The sequence below is a fragment of the Momordica charantia genome, assembly GCF_013281855.1.
Source record: "Momordica charantia cultivar OHB3-1 chromosome 4 unlocalized genomic scaffold, Mcharantia_2.0 BLBB01000004.1, whole genome shotgun sequence".
Taxonomy (NCBI): domain Eukaryota; kingdom Viridiplantae; phylum Streptophyta; class Magnoliopsida; order Cucurbitales; family Cucurbitaceae; genus Momordica; species Momordica charantia.
This window is the reverse complement of record NW_028275162.1, coordinates 16497719-16522822: the sequence shown is the minus strand read 5'-3', so window position 1 is coordinate 16522822 and position 25104 is coordinate 16497719. Positions and strand designations below refer to the sequence as shown.

The 25104-nt window shown below is 34.8% G+C and overlaps 2 protein-coding genes across 2 annotated transcripts; both read right to left on the bottom strand.

The window, feature by feature from the left end:
• Positions 1 to 14479: 14479 nt before the first annotated feature.
• LOC111023416 (mogroside I-E synthase-like) lies at positions 14480 to 22899 on the bottom strand. The gene is made up of 3 exons (XM_022300846.2): positions 22279 to 22899; positions 16598 to 16804; positions 14480 to 15031 (listed from the first exon to the last, which is right to left on the bottom strand). Exons 1-3 carry the CDS (start codon positions 22897 to 22899, stop codon positions 14522 to 14524), a joined length of 1338 nt encoding a protein of 445 aa, XP_022156538.2. The 3' UTR covers positions 14480 to 14521.
• Positions 22900 to 23836: 937 nt separating this feature from the next.
• LOC111023419 (protein MIZU-KUSSEI 1) lies at positions 23837 to 24838 on the bottom strand. Its single transcript, XM_022300849.2, has one exon. The coding sequence runs from the start codon at positions 24796 to 24798 to the stop codon at positions 24061 to 24063; it is 738 nt and encodes a 245-aa protein (XP_022156541.1). The 5' UTR covers positions 24799 to 24838; the 3' UTR covers positions 23837 to 24060.
• Between the last annotated feature and the right edge of the window lie 266 nt (positions 24839 to 25104).

Below are 25104 nucleotides of genomic sequence, written 5' to 3'. Positions count from 1 at the left end.
CCCCCTATTGACTGATAAATTTCGGCAAATCACAAATTGTCACATAATAATGACAAAATTTTATGTCATTAAATTGAGACCAAGTAGAATTTGACGAGTGTTTTTAAATTAAATTAAAGATATTAAAAATTCAATAGGCTCAAGTTAGCAAAAGGCTTAAGTTAGCAAAGGTCCATTCGTTGAGCCAAAGTCCAAATCAAGCCTATAAAATATCCTATAAATAGAGGAGTTCATTCACTATCTAATTCTAATTCATCCAAGAAATGATCAAAATCTTGCATAGGATAAAAACCTCTACACAAATAGAATCAAAATATCTCTACTCTCTGAAGATCAAGGAGAAGCCAAAGAAGAGAAGGCCGATCAAGATCAACAAAAAGCCAGGAGGCCGATCAAGATCAACAAGTCGCCAGTAGGTCGATCAAGATCAATAAATCGACAGTAGGTTGATCAAGATCACGAAAGCTACCAATAGGCCAATCAAGATCAGCAAGCTGCCAATAGGCCGTTCAAGATCAACAAAGCTGTCAATAGGCTGACCAAGATCGTCATCAAGCCAGAAGCCAATCAAGATCATCAACAAGCTCCTAAGTGGCCGATCAAGATCAACAAGCTGCCAAGAGGTCGATCAAGATCAACAAGCCAAGAATTCAAGAGTGTACGAACCCCCAAATATCAATACAAATTATATTTGGTCTACGAAATATAATTTCTCTGGAAATCTCGTGTGATAAATTTGCACACCTAGTGGAACAATTTCTACCTTTCATCTCTTTCTCAAGAATCAAAATTTTTCTAGAGAAAGTAATGACATTAAAGAAAATCATCCAAATAAACTCTCTTCATGATAATGAGAAAGAAGTATGAAGAAGATTGCTCCTCGTCGCAAGAGCTTAAATTGCATAATGCTCATTCCTCGTAGGATCTCAAAAAATGAGAGGCAAAAAAAAATTATCAAACTACGTTATGACTTGATCCCCTTTTCTTAAAGAGTACATAGGCAGCTTAAAGGAAAAAAAAATATTGAACTACGTTATGACTCGATCCCTCTTTTCAAAGGATACGTAGGTAGCTTAAAGAAAAGAAAAAGTTCAGTCTAGAAAAAAAAAAGTCACTATGCAAATTATAAATTGATCATAGTTATTGTTGGGAGCTATATGACCATATTCCAATTCGAGATTGAGATAAAAAATCAAATTCGAACTCTATTCCTATTCAAGTCAAAATTCGAATAAAAAAAATCTTATTCTTGAAATCTTGGTAGAATTTTAAATTTGGTCATATTCCAAATTTTATAATTTTACCAAATTTAAATCTCAATTTTGCCATATTCCAAATCGAGATTCGGGTAAAAATTCAAATTCGTAACTTTATTCCTATTCAAGTCAAAATTCGAAATCTTTGTAGAATTGTAAATTTTGGTATATTCCAAATTTTACAATTTTATGACATTCGAATCTCAATTTGGCTATATTTCAAATCGAGATTGGAGTAAAAATTCAAATTCAAACTTTACTCCACTTCAAGCAAAAATTTGGACATATTCCAAGTTGTCAAATTTTTAATTCAAATTTTCAATTTGGACATATTCCAAATTGAGATTTGTGTAAAAATTAAATACTAAAATATTTTTCAAAATTCATCAACAACTATGTTTGGCATAAATTTTAAAAAAGGGCATTTGTTGATTGATAAATTTCGGTGAATCACAAATTGCCACATAACAATGACAAAATTCTATGTCATCAAATTGAGACCAAGTAGAATTTGACAAGTGTCTTTAAATTAAGTTAAAAGATATTAAAAATTCAATAGGCTCAAGTTAGCAAAAGGCTTAAGTTAGCCATGACCCATTTGATGAGCCAAAGTCCAAATCAAGCCCATGAAATATCCTATAGATATAGGGGTTAATTCACCATCTAATTCATCCAGGACATGATCAAAATCTTGCATAGGATAAAATCCTCTCCACAAATAGGATCAAAATATCTCTACTCTCTTAAGATCAACGAGAAGCCAAAGAAGAGAAGGCCGATCAAGATCAACAAGAAGCTAAAAGGTCGATCAAGATCAACGAAAAGCCAGAAGGTCGATCAAGATCAATAAGTCCAGAAGGTCGATCAAGATCAACAAGTCCAGAAGGCCGATCAAGATCAACAAGTCCAGAAGGCCAATCAAGATCAACAAGTCCAAAAGTCCATTCAAGATTAACAAGTCCAAAAGGCCTATCAAGATGAAACCAGTCCAAAAGGTCAATGAAGATCAACAAGAAGCTAAAAGATCAATCAAGATCAACAAGTTGTCAATAGGCCGATCAAGATCAACAAATCGCCAATAGACAGATCAAGATGAACAAAACCGTCAATAGGCCGATCAAGGTTAACAAGCCGCTAATAGGCTAATCAAGATCAACAAAGTCGTCAATAGGCCGATCAAGATCATCTTCAAGTTAGAGCCCAATCAAGATAATCAACAAGTCCCTAAGAGGCCGATCAAGATCAACAAGCCAAGAATTCAAGAAAAAGAATCAGAGGATAAATATTAGAGATTATACGCACCCTCAAATATCAATACAAATTGTATTTAGTCCATTAAATACAATTTCTCCAGAAATCCCGTGTGAAACACCCCCCTTTGTGTATTCTTGCAAACTAAAAGGATAGACAAAGGCAAAAAGATAAAGTATGGGGAAGGCAAAAATTTTATTCAAAGAAGGCACGATATAGATGGACCGAACTTGACATGTCAACATGCAAATGATCTGTACTTGACAAAGGCTTTAACCTCGATCTTGGATCAGCTTCTATTTAACCAACATGATAAGGGCAATGGACACAACTTTTAACATAGGCTTCGACCTCAGTTTTGGATCAGATTCGATTTAACCGAAGGTAAGATAAAATGCAACGGACTTGGCTTTTACACAGACTTCAACCTTGATTTCGATCAGGTTTAATTTAATCGAAAGATAAAATGCAACAGATATGGAGTTAATACAGGCTTCGACCTCGATTTAGATCGGGTTTGATTTAACCGAAAGATAAAATACAACGGACCTAGCATTAACACAGGTTTCAACCTCGATCTAGATCTAACTGAAAGAGAAAATGCAACAGACGTAGCTTTAACACATGCTTCGACATCAACTTGGATCAGGTTCGATTTAACCAAAAGAGAAAATGCAACAAACCTGACTTTAACACAAGCTTCGACCTTGACTTGGATCGGGTTCGATAAGTAGAAGATAAGATGCAACGAACATGGGTTTAATACAAGCTTCAACCTTGACTTGGATCGGGTTCGATTTAATCGATAGAGATACTACAAATCTAGCTTTAACACAGGTTTCAACCTCGATTTGGATCGAGTTCGATTTAACCAAAGATAAAGTACAATGGACTTGGCTTTAACACAGGCTTCAACCTCGACTTGGATCGAGTTCAACTTAATCGAAAATAAAATGCAACGAACCTGACTTTAACATAGGCTTCGACCTCGAATGTGATAGGATTCAATTTAACCGAAAAGAAAAATGCAATGAACCTGGCTTTAACACAGGCTTTGACCTCGACTTGGATTGGGTTCGATTTAATCGAAAGAGAAAATTCAACGGACCTGAGTTTAACACAGGCTTCGACCTCGACTTTGATCGAGTTCTCGATTTAACGAAATATAAATGCAACGGACCTGGCTTTAACACAGGCTTCGACATCTACTTGGATCGGGTTCGATTTAACCAAAATAGAAAATGCAATGAACCTGGTTTAACACAGGATTCAACCTCGACTTGGATCATATTTAATTTAATCGAATATAAATGCAACGGACCTTGCTTTAACACAGGTTACGACCTCGATTGGGATCGGGTTCGATTTAACCAAAAAGAGAAAATGCAACAGATCTGGTTTTAACACGAGCTTCGACTTGGACTTGGATCAGGTTTGATTTAACCGAAAGAGAAAATGCAACAGATCTGGCTTTAACACAGGCTTCGACCTCGATTTGGATCGGTTTTGATTTAACCGAAAGAGAAAATGCAATGGACCTAGTTTTAACATAGGCTTCAACCTCGACTTTGATCGAGTTCGATTTAACCGAATATAAATTCAACGGACATGGCTTTAACACAAGCTTCGACCTGGAGTTAGATCGGGTTCGATTGAACCGAAATAAAAAATACAATGGACCTGGTTTTAACACAGGCTTCGACCTTGACTTGGATCGGGTTTGATTTAACCACAATAAATGTTTGATCACAAATATGACCAAGCTTGCAAACTCAACTCAACGGAAGGATGACCTTGAGGATGAGCTGAAACGTGCTGAGCAGGAATTCTGCAAGAAAAAATACTCTGACGCCCAAGTCAGGAAGAATTTGAGCTGTATTCGAGAGAAAATACAGTGTTCGCATACCTGGGATAGAGGCAGGAGATTTCTATATATAGGCAAGGTCTCTGATAGGATTCCCGACAAGGCTTCAACGGCTCTTTAAGGTAAGCTCTTTAAGGTAAGCGTGAATCGGCGTGCTGTAGTGAAGTTTGTCAAAATATATGGTTGAGCAAAACGCATCTAAGTCGGTTCAAACAAAAATGGGAATGTGACCAAAGGAGATCTTGGTCGACTTGGCCATAATTTACGTCTGCTCGGTAGACAGTCGAAATACCGAGGTAATAAAACTTGGCCTCACAGACTTAAAGCCTCGAATGTTTTTCTCTTCCAATAAGGATGTGCCACTTGTGAAGTAGAAAACCACCTCCCACGTATTAAAATGCAATTTCCCAAAAAAATGCTGAAGTTATTTGATTTATTATGAAGTTCTTGACCTGATGCAAGGTTTAGAAATCCTCCTAAACTTGCCTAAATGCATGAGATGAGCACTTGATGCATGACGATAAGACTAACGTAAACCACGTGTTCATGCAAATGCGAATTTTACAAGAATTATGAGTGTGTGTATAAATGTGAACTACCCTAATGTCACGAATGACAAATGATGCTCCCTTTTATTTTCCATATATTTTTTATCACTTGACAATGTGAGACAGCATATGATTTGTTTTTTGTTTAGCTTAACCAACGAATTTGACTCTCAATACATGTTACAATAATGTATATGCCTACTGAAAGCTAGATGAGTGCAATATGTATGCATGATACTCGTTTTTGTTTTAGCTCAAATAATGGAATGTGACTATGAATGCACAATGCATATTTATGGATGATATCCATATTTACTTTGGCACAACTAATGAATGTAACTCTGAATGCATAGCGCATATGCTAGCACTAGATGAATGCATGATATTCATATTTTCAATATTTAACCATGATATGAAAACAATTATTTTTTTAAGAATATATATGCAAGTGATATGAATGCATGATTTGTGACAATATTGTTGAGAGAACAAAAATGTTTTTCTATATTTGGTAAAGATATTGTCCTTTGTCTACTCTTATCCTTCTTATTAGCAAAGAAAAACAATAATATTGACATTAGAGGAAACCTGTCAACTCTTTTTCTTTTCCTTTTCTTTTGCTTTTGCTTTTTTTTTTAATTAATGAATGCTTTAACTTAATAAGAGATATATACATCAAGGTAATTTCTCAACCATGTTAGGTTTGGTGGGGGTTTCGTTTTTAGATGTATCTAATGTGCTAGTTTAGAGAACAATCAAAGGTAACTCATAGCATTGTACATCTTGATTGATTAAACCGTTTCATAGCCTCGACCTTATAATTGACAAGAAAGTCGGTTGTAAGAAAATGGATTTGACGTTAGGATTAATTGAGGATGGAACCATGATTTTTCAACAAAGCTTAATGATGAAGAAAAATGGTGGGCTTCCTTCCTCATATAAGAAAAAAAAAAGAGAAAGATAAGAGTTCAAGGATATCCTTTGGCAAATCTCTTGAACGATAAGAGACTTCATAGTTTTTAAGATTTGGTATGAATACGAGTTAAAATGAACCAATTTCTTTGGATAAATAATCTTGAGAATTGGTTGGGTAACTCCCCAAGAGTTCATTTCATCTACATTGCCCCCTTTTTTTTTAGTTTAACTCAAAATCTTCAATAAAAATCTTCTTTCTCACCTTTAGGCTCAATTATGGGCATGTACTACAGATTGTCTTTTTAGCATTAGCTTCGATGTTTAGTTGATGCAATCGACTTGCAAAGGACCTCTCTTTTTCTCAAAGTGTCCTCTTTATGAGATGTTAAAGAATGCACTTTGTCAATGTTGAAGACTTCTCGAAATTGAAAAACTTTGTACGAAGATGGTCTTTGTCTCAAAGCTTTGTATAATATAGTTACAATTTTGCCTCGACGTAGTGGACTTTGCCCCAGTTTGAAAATTTGTAAAGAGGATCTTAGCCTTTGCAACTGCTATTGTTGATCTATATATATATAAAAATTTATTGCCAAACATACTTTTTTTACAAGTAAAATATGGTGCAATCACATATAAAACGTTAATCATGTATAAGTCACCCTTTTGCAACCCTGATTGCTGCTCCAAATTATTTCTTTGATGCAGCTGCTTTAGTATCATGATAAAATTGTTCTCAAGCGAAACTCATCAAAGAAGACTAGGATCTTGAGACTAATTGTCAGGCCACTAACTTCCCAATTCTCAAAACTACTATCCTCAATCTTAGAATCACTTTTTACTCAAAAGAAGATAAGAGACAAAGGATTGGGCTAGGAGAACAAGTTGAAATATAAAGTGAAAGAAGGAAGTCAAAGTAGGGAAAAAAATTTCAACTACAAGTACCAATTCAGTTAATCATAAGAGCCACAATGTTATTGACTTTAAAGTTTTCAGGGTAAAATTAGGTGGATAATTTTGAATGTTTACCACACTATTAGATGTGGCAAGCTTAGCAAATTGCTTTTTATAGTAGGAAAACAAATATGGATATTCATCATGAAAAATTATGTGACGAGCTGAACAAACAATTTTTATGTAGTAAATAGTCAACTTTCAATGTTGATCATATTTACCATATATCGATAGACTAGGCTCAAGGTAGGTTAGGCTCAAAGTGAACTAGGCTGAAGGCTTTACAGTGCTGTTTTGGAATCTCACCTCAAAAGACACCCCTACCCCAGTATGAAATTTGGTGGTTTGCTGGTTAGCTCATGAGAAGAAATAGGAAAGCCAAGATAAAGTTACTTTGAGTTGACTCGACAACGAAGCTTAGAAGAATATCTTTCAAAGAGAGTAAGATGTGGTTGAGACGTGATAATCTTTCTATCTCATTGAGAACATTGAAGGCCTTCATTTCCTCTTTTTCTTTTTTCGCATTTTTTCATTTTTTTTACTTTTTTTTCCTCCAAATGACTTACTATAATTGGTTTATGATTCTTGCTAAAGTCTCAACTAACAAGAATGATAAGAATAGACTACACTAAATTATTATTGAAAAAATCTCAAAACACGTAATTTCCTTTTTATCGAGAGCTTTTTCAAAGAAAATATTTGTTGTTTTTTTTCAATCAAAGTGATATTATGAGTGATGCATGAATGAATCTATGACTTTGATTTATTTTTTTTTTAAGAAAAATAGCTCAATTTCCACGTACTCACATTCTTTTGTTACAAGGACTTAGCTAAATCATGGAACAACTTCATTGCCGTTTTAACATTAGCAACCTATGAGTCGTTTGTTATCTTTCCATCTTAGCAATCTCAAAGATTACTTCAAAGAAGAAATAGACTTTATTAATAATGGGAAAATATTAGATCCACATTGATTTCCATAGTCTTGTGAATTCATGATTGTAGAGCTTCTTGTGTGGACCATCTTCCTTTGAAAACTTAAACTTTCCTCCCTTCATTAGAACTCGCACTTTATGCTTCAGTGAAGTACAACTCTCAGTTGAATGACCTACAGCCCCTTCATCATAATGACAACAAACTTGTGGGTCGTACCACTTTGAATAAAGTGGCTGCAATGGTTCTACGGGTACCGAAGCTAATAGATAACTTTGAAATAATTGTGATAACAGCTCGATATATGATATTGGGATCAAATGAAAGCTCTCTTGCTTTAGTTGCCTCCGATTATTATGATTGTCCGGTAATGCTAGAAATATTAGATGTGGGCCATGTTGTAGAGTCAATGAGTTTATGTGTATTATAGAAGGATTGTATGCCACGAATCCTTATTGGTACTTCCACTTGCACTCGAAATTACTGTCTGTACTTTATGTGTCTTCTTAGTAGAGCCATTATTATTTTCAAGGATTGATCGAACTTTCGACTCTTTATCAATTTAAGGCACTGGCACTTGTTCGGTTGTATCTTTCCATCTTTGAGCATATTTTGTTCATGTACTTTCTTTTTCCATTCTCTGCTAAGCATGGGTCATACCTATGTCATGCTTGAATCGATTTAGAACAAAAATTTCCCCGATTTCTTCATCATTTCTATTGGTAACATTCTCTATTTCTTTGCCTTTTAAATTATTTGGATAATTGACATTTGATGTTTGTCCATCTTGGAAAGTAAATTCAACTTGACAAATTGTAGGAGCTTGTTGACCTTTCTTGGAAAGCTGAGCATCATGTGACGAATTATGTTGAGGAAAGCCCTTTATTGGTTGACAGAGAGGTGGGTCAACCATATGTGATGAATTATTATGAGGTTCGGCTAAATTTTTAGATTAAGAAATGCCCCCAACTCTAACAATATTCTTTAAGACATAAATTTCTGTGACTTGCCCCTGAATCTTATCGATGTCTTGTCTCATCTTGTTTAGCTCAACGTTCTACATCTCCATGACTTGTTCTTGGATCTCGTCTCTTATTCTCTTTAGCTCAGCATTCAATTTTTCCATGTTTTGCTGCTATATGTACCTTGTATAAAAAGAATGGTAAATATGTGGTTGTTGAGCTAAAAAGAAAAAAATATATATTATTGATGATGTAATGGAGAATGCACAAAAATCTTGATAGATTTTTTAAAATAGAAATTGATATGCATGAGATGATGTTATACAAATGTTGGATCATAGATTGGAGGGAAATTTTAAATGATACATGCGAGATACTTTTTTATGATATCAACATATGAGAAATGATACATGGGAAAGTTAAAGTTTTTTTTTTTTTTAATTTATGATATGGACATAGGAAATGATGGTATGAGAAAGGTGGAGGATTTTTTTAATTTTTCCTAGGGAACGTATCTAAATATGCTACAAACTGCTCCAATAGTATGATAAATTATTTATGCAATCATTAGTAGATCCTGAATGCATGTAAATGTAATGGTGGACTCCAATTCACCCTAAGAGAGAAACATTAATATGTACATGATATTAATTAAACTCTAGGATTATAAAGCTGAACTTCTAAGTTTTGGATAGAAGTGAATAAATTTGAAAATTGTTGTGCGCCTATATAGGGACATTTATAATCTGTTTGAAAGGCAGCACTTCTAAATTCACTTAGAAGTAGGCCAAATATGTGATTCAAACAAAATGTAATATAAATGTGATGCATGTTGAAAACAAATAAATAATGAAACAAATAGAAGAAAGGTAAATGATTTTTTATTTCTTATTTTATTTAAAGAAAACGTGGTTCATTTAAAACCTTATGGTTAAAACTCCAAGATGATACTATTTTTTATTAAAAAAACCATATGACACTAAATGACATAAGAACACAACAAAAATAAAATGTAATTTGAATGAGTGTTACGTTATGTTCTAATGCATCGTATATGAAAATGGCCCCCAAATCTTCTATATAATTTTGCAATATGGTTGACTTGAGTGGAGAATTTCATTTGGTTGCACGGGAATCGAAATTTCACGAAGGTCACACTACTCAATCTCCGATCTAATCCTACGGGTAAAGTCTGGGTAGGAGGCTTGTGAGTTTGTGTGAAATGTATGACGTTGCAGAATCAAATTAATCACTATACAATATAATAACTGCAATGATACAATATAAAAGCAAACAACAAAGCGGATCAAAACATAAAAAATAAAAGAATAATAAATGACAAAATAAATGGCTTGACTCTCTTAAAGTCCCCAGCTGAGTTACCAAACTGTCGCAACATCATCGCGACACGGAGCGGCCGACGTCATCCCTTAGAAGGTCTCTTTTGAGATAAGAGTTTGGATTCGCCACCAATCATCTACGAGGTGTGATTAGTCACCTATTTTAAATACTTGGTCTGCAAAAATTAGATTTTTTGGTTCAGGAGTCGATTGAGTATAAGGAATGTGTTAGCACCCTACAACACCCATTTGAAAAACGGTTACCAAATTTTGTTAGAAATTATCCTATTATTTTATTTGGTCCAAAAAAGTATTTTGCGTTTTTATTTAAATGTCTCATATTATTAATTCACGATTTAATACTAAAACATGAATTAAAGGTATGATTTGGCATGATGGCCATTAAGAAAGGCTCCAATATCTATCATGGGAGTCTTTTGAAATAATAATTTAGTGTTAAAAAAATAATGATAAATAAAAAAAATTATTTTGAGGCACATAAAGGTTCAAACTTAGATCATGAACATCAACACTTGTGACTGATGTCATTGTGCATCCATCCAAGATATGAACTTAGGTTTCTTTTTAAAGAATAAATCTTTTACTTTCAAGCTTTATTAAAAAAAAAAAAAAAACTATGTTAAACGAGATCCTTTACATAAAAAGGAAAAAAAATAAAACCGAATTTGAAATCCATTTTCATTTTTTTATTTTAAAAAAATATCTTATTTATATAATAAAATTTATTTATAAAATCTCTTATTCACTTTTTTAAACTTATTTAACAAATCTTCCATTTTAAAACAATTTCTTTTAAGTCAACTTGGTTTACTTTGAATAAAAAAACTCAAAACTTAAAACAAAATCTATTTTGTTTTTTTCTTTTTAAACTTGTCTTGATTTACCAATTAAAATCTTTTGTTTTAAAAAATTTTTTATCAAAATCTTTTATTTTGTTTTCAAAAACATATTTAAAACATATTTTAAAAGATTTTGTTTTATTTTGAAAGGTGAAACAAAACTTAAAAAAAACAAAACATTTTTTTAAATAAAAGTATCTGTGTAGAAATTGGTTCTATCGTCTGCGACTAAAGCATGAAGTTGGCGCCAATCTGTGTTCGTCGAAGTTCATGTTGTGCCACCGTCGATTTAGGTTCGTCGGAATGGGTCGCCGAGTCATAACCGAGTTTGCCGCTACCGGATCTGCTGGAATGTCGCCAAAACACCGCTGGAAGTTTCTGTAGCCGCTGCCAATTTGCTGTACCACCGCCATTCGTGGAGGTCGCCGGAGTATGAATATTGTGTACGAGCTTGGGAGGAGGATTGAGAGTAAGAAATAGGAAAAGGAAAAGTGAGAAAGGGAGAAAAAATATGGGGGTTTTAGAGAGACAAAGAATGAAAGATGGAGGAAGCTAAGAAGATGAATTATAGATAGAGAAAGAAACAAAAACAGAAAAATAAAAAATGAAGAAGAGAAAGTGGGTGGTTGAAGAGAGTAAAAAAACGAGGAAGAAACAATGGAGGAAGAAGATGAAGAAGAAGGTGGCTTTTTTTAGAGAGAAAAAAAAGTTTCGAAAGGGGGTTGTGCTCTTTCTCTCTGTATTTTTGTTCTCTGATGTGCTTTTCTAATTTGTCCCCTTCATCGGTAGAAACCCTTGAGGTATAACACAACTGTAACATGTAACATGTAGGTTCAACAAATATTAGAGAAAAAAATAGACGAAAAGAGGAGGAAGGAATGACACGTTAAGGGCTTTTGACGGAATCCATTTTTTAAAAACAAAAAAACATTTACTTAAAATAAAAATCTATTTTCCTTTTTTAACAAAAAAAAAAAAAATCCTTTAAACCAAATCTAATTAAATAAAACTTTAACTTTAAAAAAACAAATATAATAAACTTTAACTTTTTAAAACAAAATAACTTAATTAAAAAATTAAACCAAAATAAAATAAAATAAAATAATAATAATAATAACAAAATAACAATATAAAATAAAAAGATTCTTGACCAAATACATTGTCTACCATAAGAAAACAAGAAAATTCAAGAGAAATGAGAAAAATAAATGTGTCACTTGATCGCCCCGAGCCAATAATCTCGAATTTCAAGCGTGAAAATCCCTTCTCTAAGGTCCCTTATGCTAATTTTCTCTCTATTTTCAAGTTTTCACTGATCTATCTCTCCCAGAGGTCAGCCGAAAATGTCCCAAAATGACGGCTGAAAAACCTAATTTTATATAAAAAAAAAAAAAAAGTCACTACAGGAAAAAAAGACAAACGAAAAATAGTTCAGAGCACTGTGGCACTGTGGCGTCGGGCAGAAAATTTGCTTTTGTTGTTTTGTGCTATAGGTGCCATCACGCGTTTTTTGGTGCTTCAACGCTATTTCTGTGTAGTTGGGCTCCAACAAATGTTGTAATTGTTTCCCTACTCACTCGGGCTATGACTTTTCTCTCAATTTGATCCATTTATCTCTCATTTCCTCTCCATTGTTCATTCCTTCAAAATATATCTTAAGTGCGTAACAGTATAAATCTCATGAAATGTAGCTCAGATGGTGTATTATCATGGATTCAATTTTTAAATGAACACTGAAAATATGAAATACAACCCTGTTTCGATTCTTTTGTTGATGAGGCGACGCCTGTTTGGAGATTCAATTTTGAGAGAGTTGAAAAAGCACTATGTCGTTGAACCTATACATCTGCCCTTTCTCAAGGCATTTCTTTAGACAAAGACTCTGTGTTTTCCTCTTTTCGGATGGTGACCGCTAGAACTATTGGTCTTAGAACCAGGAATAAATAGGTTTACTCTTCAATTGAATTAAAATTATAATCTAAACTCAACCGCAGATTGATGATTTGTTCGAAAAATCCGGAAATCACACATCCTTATGTTCTCGAATTATTTTGATATTGTGAGAAATTGCGTGGATATTCATGTTTGAAATCTCATGCAAGTGCATGAAAATCAAATAATGCGCTTTCGTGTGTTTCGACTCTCGTACAACTGCATAAAAATTCTTAAAGAAAATTTGGGTTAAATTGACTTTAATACATAAAATAAAGTTTTCAATAAAAGAAATAAATTTGCAATTAAAAAATAAAGTTCTTTTATAATAATAAAAGAAAATAAAGCTTTTCAAATCTACTCCCATTTAAAATTAATAAACAAACAAAAAATAAATTCTTTTAAAAACTCAAATGATGAAGATTGAAAATAACTTTCTCTCTACAACCCTCAAAACCAACATATATTTATGCAAACCATTTACTTTTAAGCGACCGATGACGACTTCATATCTCTTTTAATGGAAGAGACTTTTGACGTTAGTTGCTCCACATCACGATGATGTTGCGACATATAGACAGATATCCTAAACGAGAGCCCCAAATTAGAAATAATAAAAACTTGTAACTTACCAATGATTTCCAAATTGTCAGGAACGTCCCTTTCGTCCCAATAAAAAAGAGAATGTCTTACTCTACATGCAGAGAAGATCTTGAGGAAATCTAAGAAAAATTGTGATCTATCTCACTTGGAAGATCAAATCCCATCAATCCTTTCTTTCTCTCATGCCCTTTACCTTAAGCCTGACAAATCTCGAATGTTTCACTTGCCCTACCGCTTTCATTGCCCGTAAAGACTCGAGATCTACAGCCGCCTTCTCTTTCCTTTTCATTACAAACAAAGTGATCCGCTTGAATAACTAATAAGGCGGAAAGGAGTCTCGGTATTCGTTCTGACTTCCGCTCGCAAAGGAACAAGATCCGGATTTTACTAGGGCGAGCGCTGTTTACTATGCGAGTGGAGAGATTGTTCGAGCTAATAGCGAGTGGACTTTGCCCCTCCCTTTCTTTAGACTTGCAGTAAAACGGAACAAGTTTACTCAGCTTGCACTTGAGCTTGAAGCCTTTTTTTTAATCCTAAAGTAGCATAAAAAAATCCCCAAAGCTACAAGAAAGACGAGACTACAACCGCTACTTGCCCAATAGTACAGCGCCTTCCTCCCTGACTTTACTTTCCTAGCTACCAGAACTTTCAACTGTAGATAGATTTAGGTAGCTTGGATTATCGAGAAGCATGGAACAACATCTGTAGTCTTGCTCACGAACATTCCATGTAGACTACTCGATCACAACTCCATCTCACAAAATTCTCAGAGGTGTAATTCTTGATTTTTCTATTGGATATTTAACTGAATCTCACTCTATCACTGTATTTATTATTATTGAGAGCAAAAGTGAAATGAGAATTGGGGAACTGTACCTTTGCTTCAATAACTGCTCCAAATAAATACAAATTTTGATGACTGAGATACTAAAAATAAACCCAACAAATTCCACAATAATAGCAACTACTAGGAACTGTCTACAAAAAAGGTAACTTAATGTTAGTTAACTAAAAATAACCGCAACAACCTAATTTCATTGTAAACTAGAACTGGACTGGACAAATTTAAAAAGAAGTAATTTTGTAACTTGAGTTAACCAACAATTTCAAGTAGAGTTTATAAGTTCTTTTACAAAGTCATCAATGTTGCTATCAGAAGTACCACCTTCATCCATGGCCTCTCTAGCCAACTCCTTCCATTTTAACGAATTCCTTCTTATACCTTTCCCTCTCTCTCCCTCCATCAATTCTTTGATGCACTTGCTTATTTCCATGCGAGTAAAAATGCCCTCCTCATTCACTTTTGCTCTGACTCCAACTCCCCAAACATCTGATATGAACTTAGCATTTGTGGTTTGATCCGACCATTTTGGAACCGCCACCATCGGGACACCGGTGCTAAGCGCCTCGAGCGTCGAGTTCCAGCCACAATGAGTGACGAAGCATCCGATCGCAGAGTGAGCCAAGACTTGGAGCTGACAGCACCAACTTAGAACCAGACCTTTCTCTGAAGTTTCTGATAGAAAGTTGGTCGGAAGTTTTTGTGATTCTGATTCTCCTAGGACCCATACGAAGGGGTTATTGTTGTCTCTTAGACTGCTTGCAATTTCCCTTACCTAAACACGCAAAGTTCACATTTAATTCTCTGTTATTGAGAATTTTTAACTAAAGCTTGTTTCACAGTGACTTGGAGCTGAGACTAACCTGTCCTTAGATTTTCAATTTTGTGTTTAATAAGTTTTGGAATATTAGAAGAGTCTAACTGTTTTTAAAATTTTTGATTTTGTATCTAATAAGTTCATGATGTATTATTCTACCTAATTTAACATTAACAAATATATTAGACATAATATTGAATTTTGTTTTTAATAGAACCCTTAAAATTTTAAAAACAAAATTGAAAATTGATGAATTTATTAGATAGGTTGAGAGACCCATTAGTGTTCAGAAACCTTGCACTTCAAACCAACTAAAATATAAAATGGCATTTGAAGGAACAATAATAAAAGTTGTAGAAGTCTAACTTTCATGTTTTTCTTTTCTTGCTTCTCAATTATTTTTTCAGTGAGTAAAAACATAAATTCGTTTGATAAGGGCTTCTTTCTTGTTTTTTAATTAAAATTAATTGAGAAACAGAAACATGTTTAATAATAATTTCTTGTTTCTCGTTTTTGATAATTTTAAATTAATTAAGTAAATTTTTATATGAAAATTAAATTTTTAACTAAATATTTAAAATTTTATGTTATATATATATGTTATTATTCATTAGTTAATAATATAAAATAGTAATTGTTTTATGTTTTGAAAGAAAACAAATAGAAAATGGAAAAGTAGAAATAAGAAAGTTAATTGGCCATGTTTGGTTGGAGATTTGGATCCAGTTTTATGTTTTGAAAAACCAGTGATAAGATGGATACAGAAGATTTATGTTGTTTGGTAGGCCCAAATTTGAAAATAAAATAAAAAACTTGAATTCAAAAAACCCCAAATCTCAAAACAACCAAGTTGTTTTCAACCTTTTCAGATATCATATTCTAAAATTTTGAAAACACGGGATCCAGTTTTACGTTTTTTTTTTTTTTGGAATACGACAGGTAAGGGTTATACATTCATTTTATTTTTATAAATTATAAATTTTTTTAATAATAATTTTAATTATTTATTTTTTTTAAAAACTAATTTTAATTATTTAATTTAATAAATTATACAATTTAAAATGTGATATATATTTATCAATAAATTTTCACAACCAAAAGATCATCGTGTGACCTATTTTTTTTTAGTATATTACAAAATTCCATTTTAATAAATTCTTAAATTCATATTCAATTTCTGAATCTGCTACCAAATACATATTTAAGAATAATGAATACAATACCAAACATAGTTTCAACAAATCCTTAAATCCAGATTCAATTTCTGAATCTATTACCAAACATTGGATTCATAGAATACAACCCTATTTTCATTTAATCCCTTATTTCCAAATTCATGTTTTCAGATCACCAACCAAACGCACCCTTTATCTTTTCCAAAATTTTACACAATTATAAAACATTCCTTAAAAATTTGAATAAAATATAAGAATAATTATCAAATACTTATATTTCTAAAATGAAATGAAAACGCAATGAATAGATTTATTGAAGCAGTTAATGGGCATAAATTGGTCTAGTTACCTGGTTTTCTTCCAAGCTTACGACGCTTCCAAAAGAGACGTAAACAACGGAGGTGGCGGCCTTAGAGTTGAGCCACTCCACGGTGTCGTCCGACGTGTCAGAACTGAACAAACTGATTCCGTAGCTTTGGTCATCCTCCAACCGCTTGTCCAAGTATGCCGACGGGACACTTGGCCCAATACTCCTCATTCTCCACTCTCCACCCACCTCATCAACCACAATTGCAAATAAAACTAATTTCAATTTTCTTTTTCTTTTTTCTATTAACATGTATCTGTTTTTGTTTCATTTTTTTCTTTAAGTTATTTTAGTGGGTCGATATTTGTTACATGTTGTATGGAATTGTGTAATTAAGTAGCACATTATATGAATAGAAAATCTTATCCTTTCATCATTGTCTTCCAAGCTTTCAACGTGGCAACAAAGCATACCTTTGATTGATTATTCTTTAATGTGATCAACATCCTTGGGACTTCTATCATGTTGCCTAATAACCATCAACTTTGTGTTAGTTAGAAAGAGATGGAGGTTTCTATTCCATTTCTAACTGATTATTGTCTCATTCAGGATAAGTCTACGTCTTTGAAGATGATTCGCAATGGTGTGGAATTTCTCGTGGTTTTTGCTTTCTTGAAGCTTTTGCTGTGAGTAATGTTCCACTTGCTCTTGCAGGTGTTACTTCTCATTCAATGTCCTTTAGCTTGTTGCATAATCGACTTGAACATCCCTCTGCCATGTCGTTGCATTCTTTACGTAGTACCTTATATTTTAATGCAATATATATATATATATATATATATATATATACAAAGTATTTGCATTCTAACTTTGTATTGTATGCCCCTAAACAAATTGATAAGCTTTCATTTCCAGGGTTAAAATGATTCTAATATAGTTATTTTAAGTCTTACTTTAGCATAATTGTTCATAAAATACATGTATTATTAGTTAAACTTGGTCATATACACATTGCACATCTTACTCTTACATAATTCTAAGTTTCATGAAGTATTTTAGGATTTACTTTGTGCACTATAGGGCAAATGGCGAAGCAAATACACCAAACGCTTCGTGCCTTTCCAAATCTTGCAAAATACAGAATAAAGTGTCAGCAATGTGTCTCAACCCTACTATAAGATAGTGGGTGTTGAGACTCCCTCACCAAGCGAGAACAATATCAAGCAAGTAGGTCGACATCCGATGTCAAGAAAGAAGCTTGACATAGTTAGTAAAATAAATAGCTCAACAATTCAGTAAGTAGCTCAACAAGTCAAGCAAGCACCATGACCGACAAGGCTAGAAAGGACAAGAGAAAAGAGTGTTGATGTGACCAAGGGGAATGACAAATCGCTCAACACACCAAAGATGAAGTACACGAGAATGTCCAACCACGGTACAAGCATTTCAAGAGGCAACGATGGTGTCATGTGGCATCCGATAAGGGTCGTATGAGGCCTGGTTCGAGACCCCAAAAGTTGGAGTTGTGGGTGGAGTTTCGACAAGCGGCTTTCGAGTTAAGTGCGTGTAAGTGAGATATGTAAGCACACCAAGTTTCAAGTCAAACAGAGTTCACATGTCCGATAGGTTAGAGAGTGACTCCTTTCCATTTTGACCTTCACGCTTGCTCAAGTGAATTTGCCTTAGAAAGTACTATAGGGAGACACATGGTGTTAGCTCTCCACCATCCTTGAGTTGGACTAGGCCTAAGCGAGCCACCCTATGGTACATGCGTGTGCCATAGCATGGGCGAGCATTGCAAGACGAGTGTCTTGGGTGCGTTCCTCGAGAACAAGAATATTGGGGACAATGTCAGGTGGCATGTGTATTGTCGTTGCACCTTATCTTGTGGGGTAGAGGTTCCATCATATTTTTGTGTAGCAATACAGTATGAACAGATGAATTAGCATAAACGCAAGAGTTGTCATGCCTTATTATAGTAGGATGGATGGACGTCCAAAAGGTTTCGATAGTGAAAACAAACCCACGAGTCGATTATCAAAAAAAGTGCCCAAGTGGTCATGAATCAAAATGAACTCCCAAGGTTCAAGATGAGATTTTAAGATGTCAACGAGCTCTCCTTGAGTTTTACAAGCTTGTCTGACTCCACTAAAGGTCAAGATTCAGTAGGGTCCTTGTTAGTGTGGAAACAGAATGGCCAAGATGTGGAAAAATGATGCAACAAAGTGTTTAGATATCCTTGATCTAGAGTAGAGGCAATGTTTAGTTGAGCTTGGCCTAGAGTAAAAGCAAGCTGGTTAGAGTCACAATCAAAAGTTAAGATGCATGAAAGGGTGACGTGCATCACCAAGGATGAATCAAGTTGCATACGTAGTTGCAAATACCCACATGAGATTAAACCAACGATTAGCGACAGGATGCTCTTGTGTGTGGTTACTTGGATAGATGTTCTCGTGATGCAAGAATAGTTAAGCTCTATCGAGGAAGAGAAAACCTTGCCCTAATGGTCCGATGAAGTAAAAATGACTCATGAAAAGAATGTTTAAGCTACAGTTATCTTCAAGGCTGGCCACGATCGAGGTAAGATTATAATGCCGCATGGTCGAAAAAAGTATGACCATGACACAGTGTGCCGAATGCTTCAAAGTTCGCCTAGACTTCGTAAAACACAGCTTAATTTTAAACTTGTTTTGATTACTTCAAATCTCTAACAATTACTTTGACTCAAACGATCAATGGTTATTGGGCAATCCTCAATCAAGTCAAACCTCTACGAATCAGCAGTTAAAGTCTATTAAATTACTAACAACTCAACAAGCCGATCAAGCCCTATAAATACCGCCATAAGTTCAAAGGAACAAGACATTCATTTTTCTGCATTCAATAGAGAGTTACAGAGGTTTAGTTTTATCATCAAGTTGTCCTCATAAGCATAGACAATTGTTATCTTTATTGGGTGATTATCTCCCTCACTTCGACAAAACATAACTTTCATATTTTTCTTTCTTATTTGCAATTGAATGCTTCTCACACTGCCATTTTTTTGTTTAATGTCTTGGCCCATTTTAAGCCTTAGTTTTATCATCAAGTCCGTCATAAACATTGGCGATGAATAGCACTTAGGCCCAATGTCCCAGTTTTGAATATGAGCAAATGAGTGTATAAGATCAAGCATAAGTTTTAATGGTTCCATTGAGCGATAAAAAGCCTATCTTGTTGTAAAGGGCTACAATCAGCAAGAGGGGTTAGATTTTTCTAAACTTTCTCTCCTACGTGGCTAAATTGGTTACTGTCAAAATACTTCATGCTATTTCCGTTTCTAAGCACTACTCTTCAAATCAGTTATGCGTAAATAGTGCTTTCTTTATCACGATCTTTTTGAGGAAGTCTATATGGACATGCCCTTAGAACATCGTCCTAAGATTGATGTCACCATTAGGGAGAGAATTTTGTTTGTAAGTCCATTTATGGTATGAAGCAAGTAATGGTTTTCAAAATTAAGGAACACCTTATTATTCTTTCGTTTTCAACAGTCTAAGGCTAAGTATTCTCTTTTTATTAACATGTTTGTTCTTCTTTTATTGTATTGCTTGTTTGCATTGACGATATTATTATCAATGATCCAAATGTCTCTGGTATTTCTCTTTTGAAGCAACTTTTTGATGCTCAATTAAAGCTAAAGGATTTCGGAGATCAAAATATTTCCTTGGTCTTGAAAATGGCACGTTCTGCCAAAAGACTTTTTCTTTCCCAGCAGCATTTTCCTTTCAAGCTTTTAGAGAATTTTGGTTTCATGGGATATAAAACCTACTGTTTGTGGATCATTTGTTGAAATTACATTTTTCTAATGATGATTTACTAGCTTCCTCATCCAACTATTTATAGGCATTTAATGGGTGACTTTCATACTTAACGATTTCAAGGCCGGATATTACTTTTTGTAGTAAACAGGCTTAGTCAAATTGTCTCTCCCCTTTTTAAAGTTCACTTGAAACAACTCATCATTTACTATGATATACTAAAGGTGTAAGCTATTATTAGTTAAAAATGGTGTATTTAAGTAATCATTGTACACTTCATTGGCAAGTAAATAGAAGATCTTAATCGTTTATTCTTCCTCTTCTTCTAAGCTTCAATATTTTATAAATAAAAACCCAAATTTTGAAAATTGTTCTATTGGTTTTTATATTAACATCAAATTTCAAGTTCCAAGGTCATTTATGAGATTGCATAAATTTATCCTTTATATTTTAGTAATTATATATAATAAGTCTTTTTACTTTAGAAAACTTTCGATTTTACCTGAACATATAACTCAACTGGTTAGAATATCTATCTCCAATCAGAAAATTGTGAGTTCGAATCTCCATCCAACGTGTGGTACTAAAAAGAAAAACACTCAATTTGGTGTCTAATCCTTCAACTATATGACATTTTTTTAAATATAATTTTAGAAAATGCAAGTTTAAAGGTAAGAGAACTAGTGACAACAATTTAAATATCAATTAGACATAAAATTCAAAGTACTATTATTTTTCAAAGTTGTAAACTTGTAAAACTTGTAATTTAAACCAAAAGTATAATGTAATTTGTAAAAAAAATTAAAAAGGTCTAGTAATTTATTCTATTGTGAAAAAATTTGATATGAACCAAGATGTGTTAGCCTTGTCCACACGACCAACTCACTCGTTCAAGGACCAAATAATTACAACTAGCATTCGACTCCACATATCCAAAGAGTAGTGTGCTCTCCTAATGAATGGTAAAGATGGAAAGAAGCTTTATTCATTGTACCAAATGAAGACACGAGAAGAAGATGAAGAAACTTTGTATTAATAAATTTTATTATTTTAAAATTGTTAATTCTCTTATTTTAAGCATTATATTTTTTAGTCAGTTATGCGACATTGAATTATTAATTTTAGGTGTTTATTTTTAAAACTATCTATCTCACTTGTAGTTGGAGGTAGTATATTCTTTTAGCTTCCTTTTGAGATTAGGAATTTAATCTTGTGAACAGAACAACGTTTCAAGACATAATGAATTTGAGTGTTATATAGCGTGATGATTAAGAGTTCATCAATTTTGTACAATAATTCTTGATCTAGGTTACAAGCCCGAAATATTGAAGTTAGGTTTGATCAACCTTCTAACGTTCAACCTTGAGTAGGAAATCAATTCTTCTTACCTCTTAGATTTTGATCACCAATGTAACTCTTCATCTAATCTTTCCTTTGGGATGTGATATTTGATTTGGATTTTTATATGCAATTTCTAGGGTTTCACATTGAATTATTAATTTTAAATTTATTTATGTTACTCTTAGTTGTAGTTGTAGGGATTTAAACTTGTGAAGAGTTTAAGAGATCGTTTCAATACCTAATGAATTTGAGTGTTGCAATTCTTGATCTAAATTTCAAGCCGGGAACATTCAAGCTAGGTACCTTTCCTTCTTGTGATTGTCAACCAAAAACCCTTGGTCTAGCTTGGATCATCAAATAACCTCTCATCTAATCTTTCTCTTGGAATTTGTGCTATTTGATTGGGAGTTTTAGGTCTTGACAATTAGGATCTTGACAATTATGGTCGGAAGGGGTTCTATCTTCAATTTGTAAGGGTTCATATCAAAATTTCTCTCTGAAATTCGAAATCATAATAAAATGATGAATGTATTGAGAAAGGGGATATACAGATATATATGTAAGAGAAAGGAATAGGTTTACCGTGGGCTCCAATTTGTGGAAGGTGTTGCAGAACATCCATTTGACCTCCTGCAGATTCACGAACTGACTGGCTTTGAACAACTTCACCACGGCAATCCCGCCGAGTGGGAACGAAATCGGCAAATCCGCGGCGTCGAGGTCAACCGCCAGAGAAGGAAGCGAGATCCGAGCGCCGTCTTCAACCGGCACCTCTAGCGCTCCCCGATGGATGAGATCGAAGATTTGGTTAACGGCGGAGGATTGGGTGAAAAACGGCGCTCCGTGGAGTCCGAAGCGCTTGGCGACGGGGAGAAGCCAGGGCATGAGGGAATCGTAGACGAGGAGGGCGGGCTTCGGGTCGGATCCGGCGAGGAAATCGGCGAGGCCGTCGGCGACGGCGGTTCTGAAGGCATCGGAAGTGACATTGGCGACGGCGGCGGCGGAGATGGCGGCGATTTGGACGGAGCGGGAAGTGGGGAGGACGTGGAGGGAGGGGGCGGCGCAGGAGGGGAGTAGGAGCGTGACGCGAACGCGGCGTGAAGCGAGTCGCTTGCAGAATTGAAGGAGCGGGTTTATGTGGCCTTGTTTGGGGAGTGGGAATGCTAATATGTGAGGCTGAGGCCGATTAAACTCACACTCCATTTTCGCCCATTTCTCTTCTTCACTTAATCTCACCATTGATTTTATTTAGATGTGATTATGAATTTTTTATGCTGCAATTTGCAAATGGATCGCTGGATTCAACCACGCACGTGAAAAACGAGGGTATTTGTTCTTATTAACGGGACTGGAAAGTGATTTAGAGATGGTTTTAAAATTCATTAGTACGTTCAACTTCAACACAAACTATTATAAAATTCACAATTTGTTTCTCCGCCACACTCCCCCTCTCTAAACACATTGTATTCCTCTCTAAAACAAGGTGCTCAATATATTCTCTATCTTTCTCTTTCTACATTACTGGATTTAACTCCAATTAGTTCTTCCTGTTTTTTGTGACATAAATTAACTCAAGTAAAAGTCCAAACGCTTCAACAAAACAAAAGTTATTTGGAGGTTGTAATTGTTTGCAAGGAATTTTTTGATAAAAAGAAACTCAAATTTAATTAACTTGTATTTTTATTTCTATTTATGTGGATGTATTACGATCTCTGATGTAATCTTCTTCTGCTTTCTTTTGATTGTAAACTTGATTTGAAAGCGGTAGAAGTTGTTCTAGTATCAAGGAAATTGAAGCGTGTCTTCTAAATTGTTGAAGGACATGGGTGCGGGAAGATGTGTATTAGCTCATCTCAAGTATCTTTTACAAGTTCACTAAAAAGGCTCCAACTTGTGAATCTTCTAGAATCATACATTTTGGTTTACAGATGGGGCTTGTTTCCATATATTTTAGAATTATATGAACCCTTATTTCTTTTCTCAAAATCATTATTACTATTATATAATATACCCGCCGAATACATAATTAAATTGGTTAAGGACTTGCACTAACTTGAATAAACTTTTATCTTTGAGATACATTAATTTTTCTTCATTTCGAAAAAGAATTCTTCCCTTCTGATAAAACATAATAGTTTTATTGAAAACAATAATAATGGCCTCATATATGTACCATGAGATTTCGCAACACATTATTGTGGAAATATATTCATACATTTTTTATTAATCCAACCCACCTCACCCTCCTCTAGCTTGCACTTGTAATTGAACACTAGAATATATATAAAAAGAAAAACCCTTCCCAACAGCGAGGTTTAGCAAAGGAAACATTTTGTGATCCAGAAGGGAAGTTGTAGAGGAAAATCAAACCCTAAGGAGAAAAATAGTGAGGTCAGGACCTCCAACCCCATCAGGGTTGATCATGTAAAACGCCTCCGAATCACTCGAACCCACCACTCTCTCAAACTTAGCCCTCATGAACATCACTTCACCCGGCCCCGACCCAGCCTCGGCGCCCTCTTCTTCCAGCAGTGGCAGCACCCCGGCACCCACCGTGATGGGCCCAACAGCCCTCAGAACCCTCCACTCCTCAGCCCCACACTCCAACCTGTTCGCCCACCCATACTTCTTCCCATTGCAATACGCCCTCCAAATAGCCTCCTCCCCCAGCTTCACCTTCTTCATCTTCTTCGTTGTCGTCTTCGTCTTCGTCTTCTCACACTCCAACGCCATCCGGGCCACCCCCGACGCCATTTCCCGGACCAGCGCGCTCGTCGGCATGGCCACCTCGATCAGAAACGTCGGCTTCGCACTCGCCTCCTCCTGCAACGAGAAATGCACGTGCCCACGCCTCTGCCCGAATATCGTCCCCACCACCACCCGACCCGACCGCTTCTTCCCCAGACCCCACCGGAGTTTCGACACCGCAGATACCGATCCCAATCTCGGTCCCGGTGGATTGAAGCTTAGCATTTGGCGGCCATCTCCATCTTCTTCTTGATCTTGATGATCCTTGTGGTAATTCTTCCAGTAATGGAATAAGTATCTTCGGGAGAAGGAGAAGGAGGAGTCGTGAGGGGAATTCGCCATGATTGTCTTCATCGTCCGCGGAAACCAGAACTCAGAACCCAATTCTTGTCCCGCTCCGGTGGGTAAGACTATAGAACACATTATTAATATATATATATAAACGCATTTGCTTTGCCTGCTGTTCACTGTGCTACCTGTGTTTGGTGGTTACACTAGGTGGGATTTTTCTTTTCTTCTTTTTTACAGGTTTAAATATTTTAGTTTTGTCTCTTAACTTTTTAATTTATTAATTTCATTCCTTCCTAACGCTTATATATGCTCTCACATCAATTATTGACTGACTTTGATTTGAGATAAATTCAATGATAATTGGTACTT